This window comes from Chrysemys picta, chromosome 20, assembly GCF_011386835.1.
Source record: "Chrysemys picta bellii isolate R12L10 chromosome 20, ASM1138683v2, whole genome shotgun sequence".
Taxonomy (NCBI): domain Eukaryota; kingdom Metazoa; phylum Chordata; order Testudines; family Emydidae; genus Chrysemys; species Chrysemys picta.
In genome coordinates, this window is record NC_088810.1 from 20,003,148 (window position 1) to 20,012,582 (window position 9,435).

At 56.0% G+C, this 9,435-nt stretch overlaps 1 protein-coding gene across 1 annotated transcript; it reads left to right on the forward strand.

Moving 5' to 3' along the window:
• Positions 1 to 3,719: 3,719 nt before the first annotated feature.
• On the forward strand, positions 3,720 to 7,370 carry RXFP4 (relaxin family peptide/INSL5 receptor 4). Its single transcript, XM_005293795.3, has one exon. The coding sequence runs from the start codon at positions 4,086 to 4,088 to the stop codon at positions 5,343 to 5,345; it is 1,260 nt and encodes a 419-aa protein (XP_005293852.2). The 5' UTR covers positions 3,720 to 4,085; the 3' UTR covers positions 5,346 to 7,370.
• The last annotated feature ends 2,065 nt before the right edge of the window (positions 7,371 to 9,435 follow it).

The window sequence follows — 9,435 nt, forward strand, 5'->3', positions numbered from 1 at the left end:
TGAGCAGGGGAACAACACACGAGGGGGGACAGATCAAACTTCCAAGACAATCCAGTCCCCTGCCCCTATTTGACCTGCTTGGACATCACAGAGGAGGCCTGGTGGGCTCTGTAGAGAACAGACATGGCTTTGTTAGACACCCAAAACATATGGGCTCCGTACAACCTGTACCCCGAGATACACTCGCACACACAGGCACACACGCATTCCCCCTTGACACACACATATACTCGGACTAGCGCTGGCTGGGAGTTTTTTGTGAACAAGCCGATTCATCTCTAAACTGAAACTGTTCGGGAAACAGGGTCAATTTCCGGGCTGGGCCAGGAGCCTCGCTCATGAAATAATCCACCAGCAGAGGGCAGCACCCCCACGCAAGAGGAAGACGGGCAGATTGGGAACCCAATTTCCATATTTATTTGGTGCCCATCCCCGTAGTATCTGGGCACCTCCCCAACTTTTAACCTCCTCGCACCCCTGTGAAATAGGGACCGTTGCTCCTGTTTTTAACATCGAGCCGCAGCAGCTAAGTGACGTCCCCAAGCTCTCACAGCGAGTCTGTGGCAGAGCTGCGCCGGGAATCCAGCGCTCCTGGCCCCCTCACCAATGCGCCATCCTTCCTGTGCTCCACGGGATGGGGAGAGACGGACATGCATGCAGTGAGGGCCATTTTCCTGATGAATCCCAACCAGTCCCAGAGGGCAGCATGACCCCAGGGCAGCTGAGGTGAGATGCACCCCTCCCTCTGCAGGATAGATCTGGGGAACCAGACTGCAATAAGATAATAGGGTTTAGTAACAGCATCAAGCTCTCATTGGCACCGTCCAGCCAGCTAGCACGTGGGAAAGGAGCGCAAGCATCGTCATTCACTCGTTACCCAGGGGGAGTGGAGAGAAGCGACGCATCCAAGTCACTGAGAGGCTAGAGTCCTAACTCCCATTCTAGCCCCTAGCCACGGGGCCATGCCGGTTGGTGGGTCTCAGCATGGGCATGCCCATGACAAAGGAAACCCGCACAGCCCCTTCCACCCACGAGCCTGAGAATGTCAATTCTGCCGGAGGCTCAAAACCAGGGACTGATCTGAGACACTGTGGCCCATTACAACCATTTATAGCACGCCCTACAGCCTGCTAACCACTTGTAAAGAACGAGGGGCCGGGGCTCACGTACGGCGATGCTGTGCGGAGGACAAGCTGGTGTCCTCCGCATGGCGTGGCCTCCGGTACTTTCGGATTTAGGACAACACCGCTGGTGCCGGAGCTGCACCGGTGAGCCCGGCAAAGCCGGCACAAATTAAGTTCTGCTACTAACCTTCCATTGTCCTAGGACTGCAGAGGTGTTAATTGCTCGCTTTTAAGTGGTCTCCTACAACACCTGTCACCCAACAATTGCTCCCTCCTTGAACTTAGCGTGGAGCCCCACGTTACTTGCTCCAGCCCTGAGAAAGAGCTCCGTGATGCTCGGAAGCTGGTCCCTTCCCCCACCAGAAGTTGGTCCAATAAAAGGTGTCACGTCACCCTCAGTATGTCTCTCGTATCCTGCAACCAACATGACTCCTACGCCACTGCAAACCTCTGGGCTCTAGGTGCTCTGTCACGTCCAGGGTTTGCAGGGAGCTGAGACGCTTGGGATCGGGTCTGAGGTGCTCTGCTCGGCCTTAGCCCTCATAAACCTGGGGCTTTGTGTGCTCAAACGGATTGCAGGCCTCCTTCGTCACCCGGGATTGCCAGGTACTTTATTGCTGCCAACTCAAACAAACCAGGCAATCACCGCATGTTAAATCACTGGCAAGGGCAGAAGAAACTGCCCTGAAGCTGGTTGCTATCGTCCTGTTAAGGTGTCCGGCGGAGAGACAGGTGCGGGGGACAGGAGGGCTCAGCTGTCCGGGGACACTCTCGGCGCCAGGCTCTCAGGAGGTTGGGATCCCAAAACTCTCAAGATGGCACCCGGTGGCGAGACGAAAGGCCAGGCCTCAGCTGTCACCAGCACAAAACTGGCTCCCTTGTTTACAGCCTCGGCAGAGATCAAGGACTGGCTGGAGGGAGGATGGGCCAGGGGTTAGGACACTAGCCTGCAACTCGGGTCCAAGGCCCAGTTCTGCCACAGACTCCCTGTGGGAGAGTCGCTAGGTGGCGTGGTGCCTCAGTTTCCCATCTGGATAATGGAGAGAGCAGCACTGCCCTGCCTCCCGGGGGGCTGTGATACGTCAAAGACAGTGAGGCGTTCAGCTGGTGCCGTAATGGGAGCCATCCCAATACCCAAAATAGCTAGGCCAGGGGGTCCCCCCAGGAAAGGCCTCCCCGGCCTAGTTTTTAGGCCCCACCCAAACCCAGCCCTACCCCCTGAGCAGCGCAACTTCCTCCTGCCCCTGGGGTCACTGCATGCCCCTGCCGGCCACTGCCTCTGCTATGCTGTGGGGGCTGCAGAGCGGGAGGGGATCTGGTTCTTTTCCCAGCCGGCACTCGTAGTCCTGTTGGGTTGCCGGGCTCTAGGCACGGCCCGTTGGCGGAAGATAGGGGCTGCAAGGGGCGCTCGCCCCTCAGCACCCTTAAATCCAGGATTTCCCAGGGAAAAAAGCGAGCTAGGGCACTCCCAGGCTTTGATCAGCTGCCCGGAGCACAATCACCTGGACGTTGGAGATACACTTAAAGGGACAGTGCCTGATTAGAAATCACGGGTCAGACCTGGGGGTCCTAACCTGGCAGAAATCAGCAGGAGTTTGCCGTTGACAAGCATGGTGTGTCTCGGGGGGCAGAGACACTGCACTGGTCAGTTTCCATACAGTCAGTTTCTCCTCTCCACTTCTAGCACTTTTTTAAACCAGAGATTATAAAGCATTTGACAGATGGGGAAACTGAGGCACAGAAAGAGGCCCCTCCCCACCCCAGGCCTTCTAGGGTCAGAGCCAGGAGTGGGCCACAACCGCCCAGCGAGGCAGCAGTGTCTAGTGGATGGAGCAGGGCACGCCGACTCACCAGGCACCGGCTTGCTGGGTGACCTTGAGCAAGTCAAGACCCTTCTCTGTGCCCGTTCCCTGGCTGCAGGGAAGGAGCGCTGCTTGCAAAGTGCCCAGGTCATCGTTCAGTCTCCTGCCCTAACACAACAGCCGCGCAATGGTTACGTTGCAACCCCCCCAGGCTGAGGGAAGTTTGATTTGTTTCCATTGGAATTTAAATTCAGGGCAACATTGGTACTGACATTAGAATTTTGTTTCGACAAAAAACCTGTGGGACCCAAACGCCAGCTGTCCTGACACTGGCCCTTTAAAATACCCCCTCCCCACCCCCACACACACACGCTGGGCCTGATTCTGATCTCCCTACCTCCAGGGTAACTAGATTAGTCACCTGGTGCAGTGACTTAGACCAGCACAAAGGGGGTGCTAGCCACGGCAGGGCCAATGGAGAATCAGACCCCACTGGCTCATTCACTCCTGAGTCACCCCAGGGCCGGTGCTCCAGCCGGGCTTGCTGCATGCACCAGCGGTGGCTTCGAAAGTCTCACCTTAACAGTGGCTGCAGATAAACAGCCGAACAGAGAGTCCAGCAGTGTGGGTGGGGGGGGAAGAGGTACCTTTGTTCCACCTGCCCCAGGAACGAAGGAGGAGTCTTGCCCTGCCCCTCAGGAGGGCCGGCCTTCAGTCGCTAGAGTGTCACATACACACCCAAGGCAGCTCTCCTGCCTTGCACAGTTCAGTCCACACCCCCTGTGCAGCTGGACTCAGGAGCGCAGGAGAGAGGAGATCGGCCAGCCTGCGTCGATTACGAGGGGTGGATTGGGGTGATTCAGGCACTCAAGGGCCGACCCGGGCCTGAAGGATTCCCCCTCCCGGCTGTGCGAGCCGCTGCTGGCTTATTGAGTGGGGCCGTCCCTGTTCCCGTGCCGCGGACCCAGCGGCGTGTGCACTCAGGGTGAGCAGAGCTGCGTGGAAGAGCACTGACGGGGAATGGGCTGGCTTCGGGCGAGGATGACTGCGCCGGCCACGTGGTGAGCAGAGGGGCCGCTCTCCTCTGCCGCGTGCCAGGTGCTGTACGTCCTCAGTGCCACAACCCCTACCCCCCAGCTGGGAGGAGAGTGTGTTGAACATGCAGGCAGTGGGGATCGGGCGGTTGAACAGCTCGGCACGGTCCGACTTTGGGAACAAATCTCTGCTGGACTCTTGGGAGCTGAGCGGGGATGATGCAGCCTCCGTCCCAGCGGACGGGATCTTCGGCCTGCGGATCCTCATCTCCAGCGTCTACTTGGTGGTGTGCGCCATGGGGCTGCTGGGCAATTCCATGGTCATGTACTTGGTCCGGGCCCGGAAGGGCAGGCCGGCCTCCGCCATAGACGTCTTCGTCTTCGGCCTGGCGCTGGCCGACTTCCACTTCGCCCTGACCCTGCCCTTCTGGGCGGTGGAGACGGCCCTGGACTTCACTTGGCCCTTCAGCAATGCCATGTGCAAGCTGGTCCTCACCTTGACCGTCCTGAGCGTCTACGCCAACGTCTTCCTGCTCACCACCATGAGCGTCACCCGCTACTGTTCTGTGGCCTCCGCCGTCAGGCCCGGCCTCAAGCTAACCGCCAACCTGGCCAAGTGGATCACCGTGGCTCTTTGGGCCATGGCCTTGGGAGCCACCGTACCCACCGCCATCTTTGCCACGGTGACAGATGTGGTCGGGGTAGAGTTGTGCCTGCTCAAGTTCCCCACCAACCGGTGGCTGGGGGTGTATCACCTCCAGAAGGTGTTGGTGGCCTTCGTGCTGCCCCTGGCCATCATCTTGGCCTCCTACCTTCTGCTCCTCAGCTTCCTCCAACAGCACCGGGTCAACGCCAACAACCCCAGGCGGCAGAGCCAGATCGCCACGTCCGTCTGGCTAGTGGTCACCTCCTTCTTCGTCTGCTGGTTCCCCAACCACGTGGTGACCTTCTGGGGAGCCCTGGTGAAGTTCGGGGCTGTCCCCTGGGACAAGACCTTCTACTTCCTCCACACCTACATCTTCCCCCTCACCACTTGCCTGGCCCACAGCAACAGCTGCCTCAACCCTGTCGTCTACTGCCTGATGCGGAGGGAGTTCCGCAGGGCTTTGAAAGATGCTTTCTTGAGCCTCCTGGCCCAGGCTTCCTCCTACCTGCCTTCCTCCACCGGCCAGGCAAGAGACGAGGGCACCGCCCAGGTGGCACTGCCCTTGCACCGGAGGGGCAGCCCCAGCGGCCTACAGGTGGCAGAGAAGGAATACGCCCTGCTGTCCACCACCGTCACCGTCGTGCCTGAGCTCAGAGCCGAGGAGGCCAGCCCGCAGGACGAGGTAGGGACGGCCCTGGGGCGGGCGTCAATGAGGAGATGCCGAAGTGACCGCTGGTGAATCACGGCCTCTAAGACACAGAGATGGCTTTTGGGCTAACAGCAGAGGAGCCCGTGCTAGCAGGGCATGGGGCTGCCGTTAGCACTGGTCGTGCTACGGGGCGTGATCTTTTGCACCCAACCTAACTGGAGGTCTTTTGTGATGCAGGCTGGCGAGAGCGATTCCACTGTATTCCTGTTAGAAATGCCGGGACCTGACGCTGGAGTTTCAGCCAGGGCTCCTTCCTCTAGCCCTAACACCCCAAGACTTGGGGGGGAACAAAGAGGGACTTTGTGGCTCTTATTTCCACAGCGCATCCCACAAAAGCCCCAGAGCCAAGCGAACCTCTTCCCTGCTGACGACCGGTCTGATGAGCCGGATGGCGCCTGCATTCGAGTTTCGTGGCTCCCTCCTGGACGTTTCCATTGGCTTCATTTGCCACCGTCAGCCGCTGAGAGGGCAGACGTCGCAGGAGACCCCGTCCTGTCGTGGTCTTGCCACCGTCCAGGGACTGAAACCCACAGAGGACTCCAGATCTTAATGAGGTATTCAGCCCATGCCTGCAGATCCCGGGACCTTCCCCGCTTCCACCCCACAAGGGGGCTTGGGACTCGAAGACCTACATGCGTGCACCTCTTGACCTCTCTAAGGAGGCCTCCGCACCTCCTGCCGGGTCTGCGGCGCAATGGCCAAACCCCGATGCAAGAGCTTTTTACAGAGCAACGCCTCCCACAGGCCCGGCGTGGCACCCTCGCCGAAGAGGGCCAGGTGGGTTTCCTCGTCAGAGTCCCGCTGGCAGCCCTGGGGCGGGAGGGACATCTACGCTGAGCAGCACGTCCCCCGTTCGGGGCAATTCCCCCAGCCTAAGCAGTGCAGGGGGCGTGAGGAATTGAACTACGACCTCCCAGCAGGGCAGTGTCCCCGACCCACCCACCCACCAAGCACATGGGGCCAAAGCAATCGTCAACTGCACTGTAACCCCGAGGCCAATGGGATTGGTTACCCCGGGTCAGTCTGGCTTAGTAAACAGTGGCATAACTTTCCCTGGGCAGAGGGGTGAGCGTGTGTGTGTGGTCCCTCCAGACAAACTCACCTCTGAATCCATTTCTGGGGTTCCTACATGACACGCGCAGCCCATGGGGTCCTTGCCCACTCACATTAAACCCCAGATGTCCTTGTTCTTATAGCCCATCTCTGTTCTGCCGGGCGCCTCCCAGCCTCGAACCCTGGCCAGACAGAAGATGGCTCTGTTTTCAAGGCTGGATTCAGCAAGATCAGCTTGGGGGCGGGGGGAAGCCAACTCTCTGGCTTCCAGATTTATGGGGCTCGAGTGAGGTATTATCGACTCCAGCCTGTGTCAAAGTCTAAATCAAGGCGGCGCTGACGCGGCTGCCAGCACCTGATTTAACTCCAGGACAGAGGTTAATGAGGCACTACACCGCGGCTGAAAACATAACCCCTCGTAATGCTTCCAGCTGTGTGGAAGCACAAGTGTTAGCCAGCCTCCCCCGAACCTCTGGAGCAGCTGGATTCCTTAGCAAGGGAACGTTCCACAGCGCTATCCAGCACATGAAGGGTTAAAAGGGTTACATCCATCCTAAGGGCTTGACTGTGATTGGTGCTGAGCTCCATCAGCTCCTATTGAAGTCGAGTAGGAACGTCGGGGGTGGGGAGAGAACAAACCCGTTCGTCACGCAGGGTTTGTGCCCATTGAACGAGTTTGGCAGGATCTTCCAAGTGAATGGGGTTAAATCCGTCAAACGCCGAGTGTGGACATAATAAAGGTGCAGTGTGGCCTAGGAGATAGAGCACTGGGACTCACAAGACATGAGTTCTAGTCCCTTCTCTACCACTGACCTGCTGGGTGACCCAGGGCAAGTCAAGGCCCTGCTCTGTACCTCAGTTTCCCCATCAGGAAAATGGGATGATCCCAACCTCCTTCGGAAAGTGCTTTGAGATCTGCTGATGAAAAGCTGTAGGAATTATTAGAATGGTAGAGTCCTTTCCCTTTTGGTCACAGGGACCCCGCCTCCAGGAAAAGAGATGTTTTACCCCTCTAGTATGGCTACAGTTAAGCACATTTATACCAATAAAACTGAGAGTGTCATACTGCTTTAACTATACCAGTGTAATTAAAGCTTGTGTGTAGAGAAGCTCTTCGGGAGAAAATATGATTCACTTGTCCCTATAGCTATAATTCACTCCCAGCCATCTGATTTATGAATTGCTCTGCAATACTGCAATTAACGTAGGCCGTATGTGTGTGGGGGGTGGGGTGGGGTGGGGGAGATCGTGATAAAGGACCATCAAAAAGGGACAAATCAAAAAGGTAATCAGCTCCCAGCCCTTGAGCAAACACAAAATCCCAGCCCGTCAGGGGACGAGCGGGGCCCATTTCCTGTTCACAGAAATGAAATTTTGATTGGAGTCAACCCAGGGCCACTGTTTTGCTGGGGAAGGAGCAAAGCGCCAGCCTGGCCGGCGGAGTTTAATTGCACCAGTGTCACAACTAAGGGGATGGAACCTTTTGCAGGGCTTGGCCCTCGCAGTCAGAGGTGGATTTTCCCAAAGAGCCCCTTAAGGTACCAAAATAAGTGGCTCCATTGTCAAGGGAGCTCAGAACATTAAAGTCTGGCTTTAAATAACCTAATGGGATGCTGAGCCCTTGTGAAAAATCTGGCCCTGATTTAGGGGCATCAAGAGGAGATGAGCACTAGGGGAAATCATAGACTCAGAGAAGATGAGGGTTGGAAGAGGGATAGCTCAGTGGTTTGAGCATTGGCCTGCTAAACCTAGGGTTATGAGTTCAATCCTTGAAGGGGCCATTTAGGGATCTAGGGTGAAAATCTGCCAGGGACAGTATTTGGTCCTGTGGCGAAGGCAGGGGACTGGACTCAATGACCTTTCAAGGTCCCTTCCAGTTCTGAGATAGGTATAGCTCCATATTTAAAAAAAATTAAGAAGTGACCTCAGGAGGAGGTCATCTAGTCCAATCCCCTGCTCCAAGCAGGACCAACTCCAACTAAATCATCCCAGCCAGGGCTTTGTCAAGCGGGGCCTTAAAAACCTCTAAGGAAGGAGATTCCACCACCTCCCTAGGGAACCCATTCCAGTGCTTCACCACCCTCCTAGGGAAATAGTGTTTCCTAATAGCCAACCTAGACCTCCCCCACTGCAACTTGAGACCCTTGTTCTGTCATCTGCCACCACTGAGAACAGCCGAGCTCTATCTTCTCTGGAACCCCCCTTCAGGTAGTTGAAGGCTGCTATCAAATCCCCCCTCCCTCTTCTCCAGATTAAATAACCCCAGTTCCCTCAGCATCTCCTCATAAGCCACATGCCCCAGCCCCCTAATCATTTTCATTGCCCTCCGCTGGACTCTCTCAAATTTGTCCACATTCTTTCTGTGGTGGGGGGCCCAAAACATACTCCATTACCCCATTTATGGGTGCTGGGAAATCATCTTTAAAATCTGGCTTGACATGGGCATAAGGGGAAGCAATGGTTAAGTTAAAAACTGTATTTACAGGAAGACATTTCTTTACTGGGGAAGTGTGGCCAACCCCCAGTGTTCAAAACTCAGGAGGTTGGGTTTTGTTTTTGGTTTTTTTAAGCCAATCACAAGATTTTGGTTGATCATTCACCAACTTCTCTCCTATTTAAGCCGTCTATGGTATCATTCAGAAATCTTGAGCCCAGAAGGCTGATTGCAGATTTTCCATCAAAACTGATGTTTGAGGGGAAAATCAGGTTTTCAGCTAAATGGAATTTTTCACAAAAAACACCTGCTCTGTGCAGACAGTTTGATGTTTCATCCAAAAACGGAACGCCCCCAAAGTGAAACATTTTGGTTTGGAAATGCCGCCATGTGCTTCATAGGAATTATAGTTTTAGGGCCTCATGCTCCCTTTCTCCTCTATTGGCTAAGCTCCCTGGTCAGACTACATCTCCCACAATGCACCATGGCCACATGACTGCCATGATGCATCAAGACGGGAGACTGTAGTGCATCATGGGAGATGGAGTATGACCAGTGAGTCCAGCCCACAAGGGAGAATGGAAGCATAAAGCACCCGAACTACAACTCCCATGATTCACTATGGCAGCATTT

What these genes read in the sequence shown, in the direction of transcription:
- RXFP4 (XM_005293795.3), top strand. Translation starts at nt 4,086, where the DNA reads ATGCAGGCAGTGGGGATCGGGCGGTTGAACAGCTCGGCACGGTCCGAC.